Source organism: Tyto alba, unplaced genomic scaffold (genome assembly GCF_018691265.1).
Source record: "Tyto alba isolate M040663 unplaced genomic scaffold, T.alba_DEE_v4.0 Super-Scaffold_16, whole genome shotgun sequence".
NCBI lineage: Eukaryota > Metazoa > Chordata > Aves > Strigiformes > Tytonidae > Tyto > Tyto alba.
Window position 1 is genome coordinate 12,740,341 of NW_024881278.1, and position 21,478 is coordinate 12,761,818.

A 21,478-nucleotide genomic window follows, 5' to 3' on the forward strand; every position below is an offset into this window, starting at 1 on the left:
ATGGATCATCTCATGTTTTTATTTTCTGATGTGGTTTATCTAGATACTCTTTGGATGTTTAACATCCTAAAAATAATCAGGCCATCCATTGCACTTAATATACTGATAGTGATCTTCTAACTAAAGTTATCTTAACATCTCTGAGCAAGCACACTGCACAGGGCAAGTTTTTTTAGACTTTGTATTTTTCTTCTGCTGAAGAAAATCAGATTATTTGGCTTCTTTATTAAAGAGTATTTCAATGTAAATATTTTGATAAAATCTCCCCCTTAGTGTAATACCATTCTATTATAAAGGCATCATAATAACTGGCCACTGATCTGAATATGAGAGACAGCTGAGTTCGTCTCATTTACTCTACTGTTTGTATTCTTTGCTAGATGAAGAGGAGCCATAAAAACTTCATTGCCTTGTGAAAGATTTAGTCTCGCACTGATCTTCTGCAGTCTTGTCCTCATGTGAAGTTCATCAAGGATGGCAGACGGTGCTGCTGGTTCAATTCCCAGTTTAGAATAGCTTTGCCTTGTCAAAAGGAACTTTATTATGTGTGTTTGTTGCCTCAATCCATCAGCATGAATGGCATGCCAAGCCACAGATGATCAGGAAAAGCTCCAATTACATTCAGTAAACAAACTTCACTACTGCTATTTCCAATAAAAAAATCATATTTAGTCAACCTGATATAGGAGGCAACAAATATCATAAGGTTACGGACCGACGTTTACAAAGAGCTGGCAAATGTACTCAAAGAACTCAGTGTCCATAAAGAAACACAGATGAACGCAGCCCCTTGCAAAAAATGTAGGAAAAAAGACAAGTACTTCAAAATGTGATGAGGAAGACTGTTCATTTCTGTATACAAGGTACCAAAATGCTACTGTGCAAGCCATGACTGTTTGTGGCTTCTCTATATTGATTCCTTTTAAGAACAAGCACTATCCACTTCTGCCACAGTGCACAAGTCAAGAAATAAGCTGTATAAAGCAGATCTGACAACCCTGTCTGAACCTGTGCCTTTGGTGCTGGTATCAACCCAAAATCACATTCTTGCCAGACTAGCCACTGCCAGGACAGAAGAGTCCCTGAGACAGTATTTTGTTACAGGAATATAATTTCTACTGTAGCACATCTGTGCCACAGAAAACAATTTAAAAAAGCAAACAAAGGTAGCTATTTGACAGAAAAATTACAGAAAAATGCTTTCAGGCATTAGTAGTATTATTTAACAAATACAGTACACAAGGCTTAAATTAAATGCTCATAAAATGATTCACACTGATGTCAAACACTGCAGTCCTCACTGTATTCCTGTGGAAAGAAAGGCTAATTCAGTACTTTCCTTGATCATCAAAAAGAAACCCAAGCCACATCCTCTGGCAGTGCAGCAAGCATTAGAATCTAAATAGTTTCTTAGCCTCCATTTCCTTCGATTTTCCAGATGGGAATTTACTGAGAATTAACTTGTAAATTATTGTTGAATAAATCCTTGATTTCTTTTTAATATGCAGAAGTAAATTTTAAGTTAGTGGTCAAGTTTATCAGAGTTCTCTCCTTTCTTGAGTGGAAAACACCTGATTTAGCAGCACTTGAGAATAACAGGCACCATTTTTGGTGAAGTGGCAATATAGACAGTGTTCCTTAAAGTGAGGATGCAAAGCTGCTCTACATGACTTGAACCCTGCGGCGTGAGTCATGAAACAGAACTGAGATAATCTGAGAGCGATACCTGAGAACCAGGCTTAGAAAGCAGAATCAACTGCATTACCACTACACTAACACTCTTAGCAGCCGGACATGTCAAGGACATGATTTTTAGGTTTTGCAAGGTTATCAGCACCTAGTTAATAATTTCTCTCTGAATTTGAAGGGAGGAATACTACCTTGTAAATCTTCTATAGTACTTACAATGGCAGGGTAGATTTGCCTTGGACAAGAAGGAGATACTTACGCATTAGCAAGGAAAGCCCCAAGGAAATTGCATGCAATGACAAAACCACACTCCAAGGTGGGACAGCCACAGAGGAGGTTGCACAGAACTTGGAAGGTTTTTAAGGTCAAAAATAAGTAGAAGATATGGAAAACAATTATACCGCAGGCTAGTTATAAAACTTTGCCAACAGCAGAATGACAGAGAGCTTAGTTTGAGGGGAGCAGAAAAACAACTAGAAACAAGGCTGGCAATATTAATGAGGCGTGTTGCCTAGCCTCTGGAAACAAATGTTGGAAGCGTTTTGGCTGTGGGAAAGCATACTTGGATGCTATATAGCAAAGGATCCTAGAGACTGCTGGCAATTCTGTATAGCAGAAGGGACACCTAAACAAAGACAAGAAAGATGACAAAATTAAATGTGTGTGCATGCTTGGGAAGAGAAGGCTGGGTGCTGTGTGTATGTGTGGTGGGTTGTTTGCTTGTTTAGGTTTTAGGAAACTGAAATTCATCCTAGCATGTCTACACTGATAGGAGGTGCAACATGGGCTAGCATCAACATGGGGCTGTAAAGGTTATTTTGGAATGACTTTTAAAAAATGAAGTAAAAGTTTCAGATAGAGAGGAAAACAAGACATCTATAAAACAAGGGAAACAGAGGTATGAGAGAAGGGAGTGCAAAGAACAACCCAGACTTTGGAAAGTGAGAATAGCATAACAACCAGAAAAGAAGATCCTGGAAATAATTCCGAAGGACATAACTAGAAGTTTCAGACAACAGATTTCAGTGCCCACTATTTGGAGAGTATAAAAGTTGGATTACATTGCTCAGAATGGTATGAAGAAATTGTTTGAGCCATGTAATAAATAATTTCTATTAAGGAATCTTTGGTTTCAAAAGAACAAATACCCAAACCAGCCACTTTTAAGGGTGCCCCATCTTTGTTACTGTGGTCAGTCTGGCATCATTTCTACAGTCTGATGCGCTAGCCTCTTGGGTTTCATGCACACAAGCAGCTCCCAGAGCCCAGGGAAGCCACCAGCTGGTGCTGTGAATATTTGGGAAACAAGAATACTTGTGCCGCCGATGCACACCAGACACCCAGCTCACCACCTTAGTCCTCCTCTGCTACCGTGTGTTCAGCACCATGTTAAAAGCAGCAGCAAAGGTAACTCCACTGGGTATTCACAAAACTGAACTCTTACTCTGAAAATTAGGTTTATTTTTCTCCTGCTGTTCCATTCTCTACGCGTTAAGTAATTTGCTTCTGTAATAAACCAAATTTTGGTATGTTTGACAAAACTTTTCCTCATTTGCTACTGCTACTTTTATTTCAACTTTAAAACAGTTTGTTTTTTTTTTTTTCCTTGATTTCCAATCAGTTTGATTTGTACTGTAATGAACTGCTAAACAAAAAAAAAAAGTAACTGCAATTACTCATTACTGAACTTACATTGGTTGGCTTTAGTTGGTTCAAGAGGTCATACAATATTGTTGCTTCACAATATGATGTACCACAATAGTGAATGAAACTCAGAATTCAGTTTCCGGTAATATTAGTACATCATTCTTTGTAATAAATAGTTCACTTCCATATACTTGTCTGTAAGAGGAAATGAACTGCTACAGTTCAATCTCAATTGACAATACAGTAAATATTTCTGGAACAGTTTGACGCTACTGCTTTGTTGTACTTGAGGTTACATGCAAAAATAAAGAAAAATAAAGCACACTCTAAAGCAAACCAATGCTGCATAAAAATCTACAAAAAGGATCCAAGTTTATCTCAAGAAATAATATAACACTTCATCAGCAAGAAATCCACTAAGAAGTCTAAAGCAGAAGTGTACGGACCTGTACCTACCTCTAGTGCTAAAGTGACAACTTAATCTAATCTAGTGCTCGTGGAATGGGCAAACAATCTTTCCACATTTCCAGACATTTGTCTATCAGGTTCATACTGTTTCACAGAGCTCTGAAGGGCTCCAGTGCACCTTACACATTCTGAAGTGTTTTGATTTAAATCTCCTCATCCACTGAAAACAAACTCCTCAAGGTGCCACAACCAACAGAGTTAAAGCTTTCTGCAGATCTAGACCTGAGATACTGAAAAAACCCAAAGTTGTTAGATGAAGATGAAAAATCTCTTTCCAAATACAAGCATCTGTTATGAAATGGACTGATTCTTCACAGGTAGCAAGGACAGTATCTTTGGAAAATGGAAAGGGGAAGAGACACACCAATATCTTACTTCTTTCCCCCCCTCTTTTTCTTTCTTTACATTTAATATGACAGATTGAAAGGGACTACAATTTGGCTGGTAGATAACAGCACAAGAAGACTTTAATTACTAATTTTCTGTCTAGAACAATTGAAGTTTCCTCTGTAACAGTAAGGATTTTACTGATGCCTGGCCATCAAAGCGGAAGAATTCAGTTTCTAATGAATCCATAAATCCAGATTATTTTCCTGGATTACCTACATTTCTCAAATGTCTAGTTTAGACTGAATAACTTAAACTCCTGATTTAGAATTCTCTGTGACCAAAATGTGCTGTAAATTTTTTGAGACATATTTTGATGTCTAAATATGAGTTTAAGCGCCCATATGAATTAGCCCAAATACACAAGCTTTGGTCTTCGTTCTTATGTTGTAAATCCAGGGATTTGCAAAACAAAGACTTGAATTTAGTAAAGTGTTTTTTCAAGAAGAAGGAAGAAAAAAAAACTCCATCCACAAAAAAAGCCAAGCTATTCATATTACCGTTAACCTTCTAAGGTTAAAGGGTTCCAAGAATGTAAATTCCTTCTACTAAGTCCATGGTCTGTAAGACAGACTAGTAAGGTTATTGGAAAGAAGGGAAGAAGGGAAGAAGGGAAGAAGGGAAGAAGGGAAGAAGGAAATTAAAAAAAAAAAAAAAAAGGAACAAGAAAAGGAACAACACTAGTACAAGAAATAACCTTCAGATTCCAAGCCCCAAGGTCAAATGTGACAGATGCTAGTGATTCCTTCATTTATTTTTCTTGACATCTATCACTGCAATCAATCTCGAGTGAAGTTGTAGATGCCAGAAAGGGAATAGCCTAACATGATTTGTAGTAACCTTCAAAACCAGGTGCTTTTTCTCTTTTGGAAGTGCTCTGTTCAGAAATATACATGTACCTATGAAAGCACTGGCTATATGGAATAGTAGTATTTTATGGCTTCCTTCTCCTTATGCATGCACGTCCAGATCTTTGGTTTTATTTAGGAGATACTTTTTACTGCATATATTTACACAAAAGTCTTCAGATGAATCTCATGTTTGGTTAAGGCTCCAGACTAGTCTAGAGGTCCTACTCACAGCTCAAAAATCACATACGGCTGGAAAGGACATTTTATGTGGTTTGTATAGGTGTGCTTAAGTCAAAAGATGTATAGTTCAATATCAACAATTCGATGCAGGGATTCGACAGTCCACATGCCCTAAGCGTGGGGTGACAGAACAGATCATGTTGATCTGTCAGTGTCACAACCTCAACTGTCCTTTGCCTCTAAAGTGTTGAAAGGATTTGTAGGAAGAGACAAAGTCCCATTAATATAAAGCAATTACAGTCTAAAAAGTCATGGAAAAATATCTAAGAGAAATCACCCTGCTCTTTTCTACAGAGAAAAAACAGCAACACGACAGAACAGGCGGTGTGCACAGATCATGCAGAAGTGAACTCAATCCAATAGTTCAAATCTTATATTCTCAATCTATATCTGAACAAGGCTGGCATCCCGGTATTACTGCTGAAGTAGCTGATCTGAGGATCTTCCCCACCTCTCCTCTTCAGGGAGGCCTCAATTACCTTCAGTTATGGCAACAGTATTAAGATCTGCTTGTTACATTATTTGGGGGGGGCAAGAACATGATTATGAAATTAGTGATGAGGGAGGTCTGCAATGAAAGACGAAATTGCAGTTATGCTGTCATTTGCTATGGGATTATTAAAACGTTTGGTTTGATATATATAGTGTATAATAGTGCAACTTACCATTAATAGTGCAGGTAGAGATGTAAAATAATAATGGTAATTAAAATGAACAATGCTATTTTTATCCTTTCCCAACTCTCACTTCTCCGAAATGAACAGATGAAAACAAATAAAATTCAATCCTCTATTGCAAACTCTAACCTTGTTGACAAGTTTTCCTTTGTGTTTTCCCCACTTTACTAAGGACATTTACAGATGGGAGAACAAAAAAGAGGTGGATTAAAATCAGTGGCCGTCTGACAAGCACCCAGAAGTCAACATTCAAATTGTGAAAGTAACTCAGCTTTGCCAAATATCCAATATGCTGTGTAAATGTACTTGCCACTTCCTCACCTCCAGTAACACAAAAAAGGACGTCCATTAAATAGCAACAAGAAAGGATTGTATACAGCACATTGGGAGCAGAAAACCAGCAAAAGATGGTAACCACATCTAGGGGCATTTGGGGTAAATCAGAAAGTGCTGTGCTCCATGGCAGGAGGTATAACAACTCTTGCCATTACCAAGGATCAACAGCACTGCATTGATTCTCTCCCTGTGTCATTTGCAGGTGCTTGTAAAACACAACAGAATTGCAAGAGATGCCAGAAGAGACTAACCATATCAAAAACACATCCACAAAATCAGATCATCTAGAAACTCTATCATACAACAAACTGGATTCTAACAGAATATAGTAAAGTGCTGCTCCCCATAGAGGAATCCTACTGATTGCTTAGGAACTAAATTAGAGAAGGTCTAACCAAAGGTGTTCCCAAACCCACAGATTAAATACAGAGTAAGACTTTTCTGCTCTTTAAAAAAAATAAAAAGGTATACAATTCTGTTGAACTGATAAACAAGGACTTAATTATCTTTTGAGTGGTAAGCATTGTTGCAAATATTATGTAGAAAAATTATTACTGTATTTGGCAAAGTTTCTGCATAATATAAAATCACCATCCCTTTGCCAGCCTCTGGTGTTTCATCACTCAGGAACCATTCACAGCTATCACTTCTGGCATATTCTTTCTGGTGTCTGTTCCATCTGCCCTATAGTACTGCTATGTAATGCATCTTAAATTAGCTAGCTTTCTTCCTACGCGCAATAGATCATCTGCAGTAAAATATATCAAGTAAGAAAATAAAACAAATATGCATCTTCCACACAACTTCTGTAATCACTATGCCTTATTATGGAATTGGTACAACTTCAGTCCACAGGCTTGGGCTATTTTTTTCTAGAGAGAATGAGACCAGAGGAGCAAACAGAACATCACTAGTTCTGCCTTTGAGTTTCTACGTGTGCTGAGTATCCATCAAAATCACACCTAGTATTTTGCCACAGAGACAACACAGTTGAACCTTGGTAACAAATAAATATTGGGTGCTATGGTGCCTCCAACTGACTAATAAAACTTCACAGCTTTACATATATTCTACTTAAAATCAGCTCTAAGTGCTGTCAACCAAAACCTTTGCTTGCCTGGTTTCACCCTGAATGAAATAGTAACACCTGACAGCATCTGCTTCTTTTCTCTTAGGAAGTAGGTAAACTGTGAAGACTTTGTAAGATATTAATAGATGTAATTCAGGTTATGAAGTTTTAAAAGGAAAAACAAACAAACAAAAAAAAGGTGAGAAGATACTGACACTGTGCATAGTTCAAGATATAAGAAAATCCACCCTGGAATTAATTTATTACTTTATCACCCTTCAGGTGCATTTCTTTCAATAAAATATACTCTTCCTGCTATGAGCTTGATTTTAAGCAATGGCATGGACTCACTACTGCACATACCAGTCACAGGAACTATGCACACTTTGAATCTCTTGTTTGCAAAACAATATATAAAGCACAGAGAATCAGAGAAGTGTCACCTGTGAAACTTTAAAGTATTTTTATTTCTAAGACAGTCTCATATTAAGGAATTCAATTACCTTGCACCTGGAGCTAAAATCCTTATAAAATTTTAGAAATCATTTGGTTATAGTATGGTCAAAGAATTCATTACAAAACAATACAATTCTTTGCAATTTCCAAGACAAAATAAAATGTTAAACAGGACAGATTTCCACTGTAGAATTGCTAGTTCATTTAAAAACTTTATTCAGTTGTTCTCTATTTCCAATCAACTATTCTTGATTCTTATTAAAAGAGAAGATTTTTACAAAAGTGAGATTTGCATGTTTTGTTATCAAAGCTGGGATAAATAGATATCATCGCTTCAAATAAAGGGCAGAGGAGCACTTGCAAATGCTGGAATGAAAGTTTAGGGCAAATGACAGAAGACTTCCACCCTATCATCTGTGGCTGCAGTCTGAAGGTAGACACTTAACTACCCCTATGTGACATTTATGTGGGCACAATATTGGAGCCTTTCTGCACTGCTGAGCTGGGGGAAGAGCTACTGACTCTCAAAGCAAAGAGACAAGACCAGAGGGGGAAAAATGAACCAGCCAGTTGCTCCAACTGGAAAGTTTTATAGCACGCAGAGTCAGCCATACAGAACCGTGAAAGCCACAGGCACATCCCTACTACTCTCTGTGCCACAGAAATGCTGTTGGGGAGCAAGCTGCATTTCTTTCAAGCATACAGGACAGCCAAGCTATAACCAAAACCACCTTCTTTAAAAGCACAGACCCTCTTTGCTGTGGTGACAACCTCCATCTGCAACGCACAGCTGAGTAGTCCATACTGTCTGCAGCAGATGCCAAAGGTAGGCATTTGTTATCGTAGTTAAAGCGATCTTTTCCTTCCCTTCAAGGCTCCTCTACATTTGGCACTTGCCTGTGCTCCTGGTGAGTTTTGCCTGCCCACAGATCCAAGCTAGAGCTCCTCCATGCAGCACAGCAAAGCGTTTTACACACAGCGGTATTCCCTGGAAGTGCCAAGGGACAGTGGCATCACCAGTGCAGGAGGCACTTTCCACAAAGCACTTTTATTGGCTGTGACATAGAGCACAGCATTTGCAAAGAGCTAAGGAAGAAGACAGCTGCTGCAGCTCCCCTAATTACCTTTCCCCAGACATCAACAGTAATTTACAATTTGGATGATGTTGCTGGAACTAAGTATGATCTAGATCCACACACAAGCTCTCCTCCTCACTTTTATAGGCCATGTGTTATACGAGAATTACAACTATTCAAACTGCTTCTATGAGTTAGGTTATCTCCTGTAAGGTTTTTTATTGCACATTCTCCTTTTGCTACTGGAAAATACAGAATTTGCTGTAGACAGTAATCAGATAATCACATCTTGTTACAAGCACAAGCCAGCAGGTCTTGCTATCAGAAACTCTCTAATCTATCACACCAAAACAAAGAACATCCGAGAAGCTTAGTAAAAATTACGATTCTTAACACACATTTCACAGCAGAAGTAAAAAATAAAAATAAAAAAGATCAGTACATAGAACAGGTAGAACATTAGGCTCACATACATGCAAATTCAATTCTAAGTTAATCCATTACTATAGCATTTTGAAATATTTACTGAGTTCAGCTCCTGCTGTTTTGCTGCTAACCAAAATTTAACAGAATGCACAGGAAGAATGACAAATTAAGACATCATCAACAATTAAGATTAGTTGCACAAAGAAGATAAAACATTTCAAACAGTCGCACCCTTGAAAGATCAAAAGCTTTCCTCCTCTGGCAGTAGCTCTGAACTGCTTTATTGACAAGAGATGACATTTAAAAAAACAGAAACGCAAGACAAAACCTAAAATGTGTGCAAACACAGGTAACTGCAAAGACTCAGTAGATATTCTGATAGTACACTTGAGTAAAAAAAGTAGTAAAAAGAAATCAGATAGAGCAGATTAGTCAGAAAAGCTTTAAACTTAGAGTAAGTATACACACTATGTCTGTACTTGCAATCATTGAGAATAAAGATGATGTCAACTTAGAGGCTCACTGTTACGTGGATCCAGTATTTTTCTGATGCTTTGATTAATAAAATAAACACAAACCTCCAGCTTCTACAACAATTTAGATGCATGCAAGACAAACTTCTACTTGGTGCGGTGTCCTGCTCCCCTTAGTAGATGTGCAGCATGCATTTTGTGGCTGTATTGCTACACAGTCATGTGATTCTTCTCAACTCAAGCTGTGAGCCAAACAAGAGGATGAGACTTACCCATGCTTCTCTGGACTCTCCACTGACAAGATTTCACTGCTGCTTTCGTCAATGGGAAGGACACGAGCAATATACTCTCCGCTTTGCTGGTAAAACTTATAAACAGCCACTTGAACTATGCACTGGTCACTGCTGCTTCTCAGCCAAGGGCTCAGGATCACCGGGCTTGGCCTCTCTGATGCATTGAGAAACAGAAACAAACCTAGAACAGATGAGACAACAAGAAAGATTTAAGAACAACAGCAACAAAAAAAAAACCAAACCAAACCAAACCAAAGGCCTCACAGAGTACAGATGAATACTTGCAATTTTTATGCCACAGCTCACTTTGAAGCCTTTCCATACCTCCCAGTCAAAGATTATCTCTGCCAACTAGTTTGGTAAGTTTGCCCATTTTGTATTAAACCCATTAAGATCTTCATGGGCAGGCAACATTTCAACTCACCTTTGGACGGTCCAAGAAAGATTACATTTATATTTAACTCCCAGAATAAAAGGTATAAAGTGGAAAAAGCCATAAATATTAAGGGCAGGGAAAAGTAACAAACAGGAACAATACATCTCAATCAACCAAGAGACTTACAAAGGTAAGCCCAGGCAGGTGGTTAAAGAGTTTTATCTTTAGATTCTTTCTTCCATGTACCTATTCTTCCTGGGCTTCATCCCCACCTCTGTAACCTCTCAGGTGTGGTCCAGGCCTAAACATTATGGCCTTGGTTCAGTGGGATCCCGATTTGACAGCTCTGAGATATATATATATAAAATTATTTTTTAATAATACTTTATATCTATTTCTCTCACCCAAATAAAGAATACCAATTCAATGGCTTTACTTTTGCTCTTCTATAAACAGAAGAATGCTGCAATTTTAAGTCATTAGAGTCAGGATAAAGGCCTGACAATTTTATTTCTTCAGCAATTCATTCTAATGTATTAATTTTATATGCAGCTAATCCACATTAAACATTTCATTATTATCCAGTACATTGACTCCCTTGGCCTAATTCTTTTCCAATACAATCTGAGGCTTACCCAGTGGGAGAGAGGTAATGTATTTTCATCATACTGTTGCTCATTTAAGGTAAGTCAAATTACTCCCTTTTGGCAGCCGACCAATTTACCAATTTGTCCACAGAGCAGGCACACTGGGGTGTGTAGCTAGTAAATGAAAGGTGCAGATAGGTAAATGAACGGGACCAATCCTTGAAGCAAGAAAAATTGTGATACTCTATAGATTCTAGCAAGACTGGTCAGATAATCAAGACAATGAGATTTCCTTTCCTGAAGCATCTGTTAATAAAGCCTGCCCATTAATACTTAAAACATGCAGATCTGATCAACAGTTTAATTTCAGAGAGAGAGAAACTAAGGCTCAACTGGGCTGTAATTTAAACCTCAATTTAAGTGTGCACAAATTTTAGCAGGAGCAGCAGCTTGTTTTTGAAAATACCAAGGCTGAATCTTCAGAGGAATGATCTTCCGTGTCACTGAGCATGGCTCAGCTGAGATCCAGGGTGTCTGAGAAATCCTGTAGAGCGACCACAAATGGATCCTGCTCACCTGCACCTCGGTGTCTAAGCTGTGGACTGCAAAGTGCAAACCAGCCACTCAGAGCATCTCTGGTAGTTCACCTCATCCTAAAATGGATCTGGCGAATTGTCCTTTGATGGTTCACATTTCTCTCCACTGAACTGGGGGTCAAGAGCTCAGATTTTAATATCTCACTGTCAGGTGCCAGTTTAGAATGGAGGAACTGCACTCGTGCTCACAGATGTTCCCTTTGAAAAAGTCTGATTTGGCAATTCATCTTGGGTCACATAAAGGGTAATAATGGAAGGGCTAAAAATGAAACCTGGACTCCTGTCAACCATCTTGTTTCCCTCCCATACACACATTTATCATAAGCAGCATTTCTGACATACTTGTCAAAACCAGTGTTCTTGACATTGGCACTACATTATTGACATATCTAAATCTAGAAAACACACAGAAATACATAAGGTACAGCCTGCTCAGATGTTGAGGTCTGTAAACAAGGAGCAGTAAAATGTAGTTACAGCATTTGGGTTTTTTTAATAACAATATTCCTTTATGTGAAATAATAGTCTTTAATTCAGTTACTAATGGAATGGTTTGATGAGTTTAAACAAACTCTGTTATTGTCACAGTTACATATACACAGTATTTTTGCTGGTCAGTAAAATCAAAACATAAACCTAGCTACATGTATCATCCTTCCCTGTCTCTCCTTTTTGTTGCAAGCAAAAGAGAATTAGAGCACTAAATCTTGTGGCTTTAATTGTACCATCCCCATAAGAACACTGAAATCTGTGACATGAAAGGGAGCAAAGAGACTTCTGCTGGTGGCAAAAAGACACTAAGCATTGCAATAATTGCTGATGGTAACTTGCCAGGTGCAAGAGCCATTTGCTCATCTTACTGCCTTGCAACAGGGAGTCAGATTTTTAAAACAACAAACAAAGGCAGCTCTCATGCCTTCTTTTCTTGCAGTGGTTCTAAATAAAAGAGAGCTTCCAAGGATAGTCCCTCTTATGCCCTGACTTGGAGCCAGGTTTGAAACATCAGTGAAGTCTAGTAGTAGACCAGGCTAGCTGCTACAGCAAATTTGTGAGATAGTCACTAATTTACTTTGGCTTTTATATTTCTACTCTCTAGTTACAGGGCTCACTCTTTCCAATGGTGGCTTATTACTCATCACATGCCCAGTTTCACCTACTAAATTATATTGCTAACAGGAATACAATTTTGCCATGGTGTGGGCTACCGGCACCCTCTCCCAGGACGCTAGGAAGAACAGCCTCACACTACGCCGCTCTGAACCTGCGCCTCGAAAATCACTCTGAAGGACGCGGCTATTACACTGTGTTAGGCTCACCACTGGTACACAGCCTTCTCTGAAATGTCCTCCTAGTGCATACTTTTGGGGAGATCACCTATCTGGGCAAATACTAGAGCTATCACATTATCTTTTTTAAAAACTTTTGTTTGTTTGTGTGTTTGTTTTTTTAAAAAAGGGAGAGAATAAACATAACTTTGCTCTTTCTTTCAAATGCTCAACCATCTTGTGGGTGACTTCCCCATCTGCTGTGGTGTTCTCTTTTTGCTTTTACTGCTTGTCTAGTCCATAAGTGCTAAGGAAAGAACGATCAGAGCCATGTTTGGTTTTAGTGTTATTAGGACCATTTCTAAAGTTGAAATGAGGGATACTTGCTATGAAACCGCATAGAAAATGCAGAGGCTTTGTTACACAGCAATAGCCTCAAAAGACCAATTCAGACAAACCCAGTTTCATGAATTTGCTGTCTCCAAAGCATACAGGACATACCTGTCAGTCAACTGCATACATACAGACACATATACAAAGCCAATAACCCACTGATACAGGCTCAAATCCTCTTTCATTAAAGTTGACAAGACTTACGGTACTGAAATCAATGGCATCAAATCCCACAAAGGAATAATTAATGTGTCTAAAGTGAGAAATGATACATTTTGAACAGAAATCCTAACACTTCTCCCTTTCCTCAAAGGCACAATCTCTCAGTCACTGCTTGCCATTGTTTCATGCAACAGCCTCCCACGGGATCAATATGAGCACCATATTTTCAGGATCAGATTAGAGACCGCTACTTTGAAAGAGTTAAAAGATCACATGGAGATCAATTCCCCATCCATGCCAAGGGACAGAATATTCTGTTTCACACCAGTGGACTTTCTGGGCAAAATTAGAAGCTACACATTTGCTTGTATTTTCCTCCGGTGGGAGGGAATTCATGTGGCACACTCTATCTAAGATCATTGTGTAGACCTGTAAGACTCTAAGGTTTCAGCTATGATTTCCGTGCACTTATTTTCTTCTATTAGCTCACAGCTCTAATAAGGCTCTTGGGATTCTCCTGGGTCAATAGCTAGAAAAACCACTGTAGCTTCAAACAAACTTCTGCTGATATTTAGATATCAAGGGATATAAGCTGAGATGAAAGGCCCCTTCACAGTACATGCTGCCAGTGTTATGTTCTATTGCTCCAGACTCTGAAGGGTCTATTTGCTTTCCAGAAAGATATTCACCAATGAGTCATTTCAGGAGTCTTCTGCTACAGGTTTTAAATTGGACTCTGGCTGCACAGCGCAATGGTGATATTAAAGAGATGCAGTTAAAATAATCACATTGTAACTAGATATACAGCCACAGACCCAGGCACTTAGCGCTTCCTGGGTCCTGAGCTCATTCATCATCATCATCCTGCAGAACCATGTGGTTGCTCAGGGAACAGCATTCAGTATTTTGCACCAGATACACCTGTGTATGCATTATACGACAGAAACCCTACTAGCTGATATTGCTCTGTGCTGTTTCAGAAATTGCTGGTCTAAATGCAAATATTTCATTTTACACATTCCCCCTAAACACTCACAAACGGTGGGAGAAACCTACCAATAGTACTCAGATTCCAATAATATTTTTTCCCTACTGCTTTTTTTAATACATGAAGCCATAATACAATGGTTTTACTCATTCTCATGTGTTGTGTCTGATAACATCTCTGGCAACTTGCTGGTACTTCAGACAAACACACATGAAGAGATATTTATGCTTAAGCACAGGGAATTATTGCAGTTGACATAAAAGGAGTATTACAAGATAAATTAATATATCTTGCATGAAAAATTGCTGTTGATCCTTTGGAAGCTTGTTCACAACATTTTAACATTCCTGTCACAAAAAGGGAAGGATGGCTTATCATCAGCTCAGTAGCAAGATGCTTTTGAGATGATGAAGACAGCTTCAAGTTGTGCTGTTCAGGACTAATGAGATAACAGAGGTATTTGTAAACAAGAAAACTGATGCTAATGTGCTATGCATGTACAGATCCACTATGAATAAAGCATCTGTCCAAAAAAGTTTTCAGATGAAGATGAAGGGGTATAGACTGGTAAGACTACAACTCAAAACCACGCCAGCAATAAAGCTCATTCCTACAATCTGTGGCCCCACATCCTTGTCTGATACGGATGTACAAAATGTCAGACACTCATGTCAATGAATGCTGAGACAACCCTGAGATGTTCAAAAGACAGAGCCATCACTTTGCCCTAGGAGCTGGTCAAACTTAGTATCCTATTGCTAGCCCAGTAAAAGCTGGTCATCTGATAGCTACCCAATAACTTTCAATGCACCCTTCTAACTGCTCTTATCCTAAATCCTTCCTAGTCAGTCTCCGGGTAAACACAGTACAGAGCCAGGTCAGGCTCTTCTGCTAAATAACGTCATGGTGCTCAGTGAGGTCAGTGCACCCTATCGCATCCTTTGACCTTTCTGAGGCAGCAGTCTAGGAAAGATGGCTGCAGCCCAAAAAGACAGCAGCCTGAGAAGTTACAATGGAAAATAAGGGTCTCCAGGAAAGTATTCGCTGCAGAAATAGCAACCAGCTCTTCTGGGACAAACTCATGGAGGCAATTCCTCAACTCGCACCTGAGGTCTAGGATTGCCAGCATGAGATGTTCTTGTATACATCATATCACACAATCAAATACGATCCCAAAGACATGACATCAAACAGGGCAATGGGATGTAATCACTTACAAAGTGGCGTGCGTTAGAATTCATGAAGAGGGAAGTTCACATTATTTGAAAATAATATTTAGCAACACACCCAAGCCAAAAACACACACAAAGCAGACATCCAGACACCTGATACAAATTAAAGTGTCCCCATGCGAATTCAAGCAGATTTCTTCCCTGATAACTAAAGACCATAGTTTTGTTATTTTAACTTATTTTCTTGAAAAGCAAGGCTCAAAACACAGCTAGGCTGACTTAATCTGATCACAGTTATAAACCAGCAATTTAACAATCCTTTGCAAAACTGATAGATTGTTATTCTGAACATAAACTCCATCTTCCTACTAAAAGGATTTTATTACCTTTCACGTACAAGTTCAATACTCTACCAGATTAAATTAGAGCTGTAAAAACTATTAACAGTCAACGTCTGTTGGGGACTGTACAGTAGAAAAAAAAATAATTTAAAACAAGTTTTATGGTCTTTAGAGATGCTGACTGGAGAGAACATTTTCACTAGTATCACAAAACATCCCATACAGCTGGTCTTTGGATTCTTCATTTTACACTTAACTTCCAAATTAAGTGTTCAAGTAAAACTGTCATAGCAGGAGCTGAGTAGTTGGTAAAAGCCATGGAAGAACTGGGCACTACCTGAGTGACAACATTAAGAAAAGATACTGTTATGCCTTTTCTAGGCTTATTTATATGGATTTTCTAATTGCCTCATCAAGGCTCTGAAATGTGCTGAACATTAAGAATGTGAATAGTCTCCAGTGCTGAGTGCAATGTGACTGTATAAGCACCAGAAGATTTGCAACATGCTACACTTGCATCTGACTTAAAATTCATGAAGGTAACAGCCTTTGAATTATTACGAAATTTGGAGCTGAACAATTCTTAACAATCTAATTATGGTAATTGGATGATATCTTACCTCTTTTGAAGTCGATCAGAGTTCTTGCTATTAGCTTAAATAGAACCAGGATTTCACTTCTAATACCTAGCAGGTATATGAGCACGTTTCTCTAGATGATGCAAGAGCAATTCAGAAACCCTAATGAATTCATACTAACTCTTGTGGGCATGTAATATATTTCACAAATGGACAAGTTACGGCACACATTGAACAACTGCAAACAGCACTGGCCAAGATTGGTATCAGAGCAGAGATCTGCAAGTCAAAGGTCTATAAAATTACCTTCTATTCAAGTATTTTTCATTTCCTAAATATAAAGAGGAAGGCAACTAATCCATTAAAGCAAAATTAAGTCAAATTTTGTCCTCTTACTAAGGCATCAAGCAAATTTGATTTGCCTCATATGATTTCTCTTAAACTCAAATACTTGACTCATATAAAACCTTCTCCCTCAAACAACCAGTATTCACTGTGATCCCTGGGAACTGCAGCGGTGCTATAGAAACATAACGCGAAGTTAGGAAGGACAGGAGTCCTCCCTTTTCTCACACTCCAGTCCTGGAAATTTTCCTTATTAATTTACTTACTCTCTTACAGGCAACCCTTACATGCAGAGGGAACAGTCTCCTAGCAGTGACCTTCACACAGCTCTTTTACAGGTTTCCCCTGTTGCTTCCCTAAACTCAGGTGTACTGTGTGAGCTGAAGACCAAAGGAGCACTATTATAAAACTTTATTACTATTTATCAGTTTAAATTCCAATAATGTCTAGCATATCCAGATGGAAAGTTGAATCCCATCACACTACTTACTTTAGATAGACAACAAGTAAAAGATGTTTTTCTCGCAAAGCATTTTACATCCAGTTTTTCAAAAGAACAGTCAGAATGAAGAAGAAAACAATTAAAAGCTCCAGGTATTGCCTTCCGTAATGGGAGCTAGAGCCAGATGCTGTTACAGCCCAATTCCTAAATGACTCAGCAATGTTTGCTCCCAGCTGAAAAGCACTGAACTGAAAAAAGTAGTTAGTTAATTAGAAACTTAAAATTCAATGCTGAAATTAAAATCTTTCCTAGAGAATGACAAAAGAGTGTTTAAATAATTCAGTCTTGCACAGCTGATTAACCAATATGCATCTTCTCTTTTGCTTCTGACAGAGGCAAATGGCAAGTTACTTTTGAGCTCTCTGTTCCGAGACTAGAGGATGGGAGAATCTTCTGTCATCATGAGCAAGACAGAGAGACAGACCTAAAGGGAAACCAAAGAGGAAGCTGGTTCTGTCAATAAAAACAGGGAGGCAGAACGCCTGTTCAATACTTCACAGTGTGCACAGTAGTTATGGGGAGGGTGTGAAAGGAAGCCTAATGCTGTGCCTTTAGTTGCCACTTTGCTCTCGAGTGTGCTTATTCAAATACACTCAGGAGGCTAGAAGCTTAAAAATTAAGAAGTTTGACAATACTGTGACGCACAAACACCCAAATAGAAATGTGCCTGGAACAGAATGGGTATTGCAACAACTCACAGTTCAGTAACATCAGAGACCATATTAAACAAATAGCAAGTACTGAGAGTTATTCCCCTGGAGAACTTGAAAAGCCACAAGAGAAAGTGCATAATTAAATCTACTTGGTGTAGTCCTCCTCCTTTTTCATTCTGTGCCACGATTAAGCTCATCATATAGAGGCTGCCATTATGTCAGCTTTAAGTGCACAAGTCATAACTCAGACCACTGGAGAATCACAAAATTGGTCCACAGATAACATAAATAAGATAGATCTTGAGAAGATGGTGTATTTTAATGTCCCATACATTTTAATCTGTCCTTGTCAGCCTCTCTTCTGCATACATGTGTGTACATCCATGCACACAGCACCAGGACACAACTAGTTGGCCAACTCTCCCCAGAAATATTGGAAAAGGTGATGATCCTACTCAGAGCTTGTTAAATGGCTGACAGCATAAAGCATCTGTTGACAAATTCCTGCCCACCTCGAGGCTCAGCCATCCTTCCTCCATCTCTAGTCTCCACTCCACTTTCATCCCAAATCTGCCTTTCAGTAACTCGGTTACCAGTTCTGCATGCCAGTTTTGTCTGGCAGACCCCTTCCCACTCATCTGTTAGCTCCAGAGCTTCCTCATATTTTCTGTGCATTCCTAAGTCATCATTGCAGGGATGAAAAGGGAGAAGAGTGCCTTGGCACACCAATTATAGGATGGAAAGAAATGCAGATGGCAGAAACCTTTTGAGGGGCACTCTGCTCTCCTGTGAAAACTGCACTGTCTGATGGTTTTCCTTCTCCTGATTCAAAAAACCCACTTAACATTCACGTATAGGAAAAAAGCAAGCTTCACCCATACATCATTTGTCAAGGAGCAGGCAAGTGAGGGGACAGTGACCCTTTCCCCCCGGCCTGACAATGGGTTAGATTTTCTCTGAACATTGACAGGCATGCTAAAAAATGATCTGGCAATCAATGAAAGAGAACAGGGGTCCAGAAGCTTACATATGACTGTTCCCTGGGCCTTCAGATCATTTATAAAAAGTGTTCTGCAACAACACGGTTAAACTTCACATCTAGATAGCATTTTATAAATTCAAAATGTTGCGCAAGCATTAACTGATTAAACCTCAGGACTCTAAAAATTTGTTTTTCAAATTGGAAAAGACAGGACAAAAATGAGGGGGTTGTCTCCTTAATGCAGTAAAATCAGGCATCACACAGAATTAGTAGTTTGAACTGCTGAAGTGCCAACAATATTATCTATGATGGCAACATTCATTTGGAAGAGCTGGCTTCATCTGCTTCTTAGAGTTAGCTCTAACTAAAACTCTACCTAATCTGCCTTGTTTGTGAAATAAAGCAGGTTCTCTTTACTATTCCAAAGGCAGTGACACAGGTGAAGGAAGGATGATGGTTCAGACGAAGACTACATGTCCTGGTGAGATCAGATCTCCATAGACTGGACTCCAGCTGTCTGGTCTCGGTCCTGGCCTCTGGAGGGCCTTCCAGCACAAGGAAGAAAACGGCCTGCCCACTGCTCTCAAAGTTTTAAAATGGGATCACTGAACCACATGAACTGGAAGACCTCTCCACAGGTCTCCATCCAACATCCTGCTCCGAGCAGAACTGTCACCAACACTAGATGAGGGCAGCTGCAGCTTTGTCTGGCCAAGTCGCAAAAAGCCTTCAGGCATGGAGATCTGACAGCCTCTCCGGTTAACCTGTTCCAGCACCGCGCCCCTCTCCTCATGCAAGTCTTCTCTCAACTCCAACCTCCCAAACAGCAAACCGTCACCATCGCCTCTCGTATCGTCTGCTACGGCTGAGAACTATTTGGCTCTGCCGCCTTTGTACCTCTGCAGTGGGTGGCTGCAGGCCACTCAGGCTCACCTCCCAGGCACCTCTTTCCCGCCTAAGCAAGCCCAGCTCCCTCCACCTCCCTGGGGGGGTGTGTGCTGTGGGCCCCTGAACACACAAGCAGCCCGCAGTGGGCCCTGCTGGGTTCTCTACATCCACCTTCACCTGGGAAGGAGAGCTGAGGCCAGACACAGCAACCCAGGTGTGGCCTTACCACCACTGAGCAAGATGGCATAGTAACTTCTCTCACCTTCCACCCACCTCAAGCTTACCAAGGGCATGCGAGCCCAAAAGTCTGGACAGTTTTCAAGGCTGCCCAACAAGCTGCTCACCCACCCAGACCGCCTTAGTTCCCACATGAGAATGCTGGGGATGATGGTGCCTAAAGCCTCACTAAAGTCAAGGTGAAGTACATGCATGGTTTCTCCTTTGCTCACACAGCCAGTCATTTGACCGAGAAGGACATCAGGCTGGTGAACTACAATTTGTCCTTGGTAAATCCACGCTAAGTGTTTCCAGTTTTCTTGTCCTCCACCTGTTTGGGAACAAGTCCAAGAGGACATGTTCTTTCTAAGGACTGATATGTGCCAGACCGGCATACAGTTGTCCAAGTCCTCCATCCTGTCCTTCTCAGAAATCAACATACTACTACTATTTTCCAGTTGTCAATGACATCCTTCAGTTGCAATGATTTCTCATAGATTTTAGATACATAGATTTTACATTTTAGTGCCTTTGGGTGTACACAGTCCCAGGGATTTGAATGCATCCAGCTTCTCTAAGTAGTCCCTAACTTTGTGCCCTCCCAGTCCTGGCTGCCCCTTTCCTGAAGCCATGCTGTTACATGCCAAGGTCTGGGGGATGTTTTGGCCTGTAAATGCAAAGGAAAGTCACTGAGTACTTCCACCTTCCCAGTATCATCTGTCACTAGGTTGTGTTGTCATCTCCTTCTAAAAATGCTTTAATGTGTACCAAGGAAGACCAACGGATCATTTTTAATACTTTTTTTTTTACAGGGCCTAGGAGTCTCACTGAAGACCAGACCTCTTGACAGAGAATACTTCAGAAAGTCGCTGCACCAAAAAGTCCAAGAGAATGAGGGAAAAGACAGCTGGCAGTTATGAATGGACATTGACAATGGCACATGAGGAAACAAAGAGGAGCTTCAGTCATGGCAACAGTCATCATTAAAGTACATGTATTGCAAAATATTTTTGCTACAATACCAAACCATAATTCCCGTGCCTTGTATCTTCAGTTTACTATTCTTACTGTGATTGCACTGTGATTTACTTAGAAATTACATTTCTGCTGAGGAAGAGCCATTTCTTCTTTACTTATTCTGCAAACTGCCTATCACACTTTCGGGCTCTAAATATAATGAACAGACTGAAATAATAAGGGCACTGCTTTTTCCAGCACAGACAACCAAGCCCTCCACTCTTCTTGAAGGCAAATACCCATGGGGTTTCAACGTGGGTTTCACATGAGTACAAATTGTAGAAGTTCAAGATCTCGATGAACATTATGGATGAAAGACTGCACAGCTC

General features: G+C 39.6%; 1 protein-coding gene across 2 annotated transcripts in view; it reads right to left on the minus strand.

Moving 5' to 3' along the window:
- The window catches only part of ALK (ALK receptor tyrosine kinase), a 322,024-nt gene that overhangs the window by 164,311 nt on the left and 136,235 nt on the right, over positions 1-21,478 (minus strand). For both annotated transcript variants that reach the window (XM_032989384.2, XM_042789515.1), the window contains exon 4: positions 10,068-10,269. In XM_032989384.2, coding sequence (XP_032845275.2) covers positions 10,068-10,269 — 202 coding nt within the window. The remainder of the gene's footprint in view (positions 1-10,067; positions 10,270-21,478) is intronic.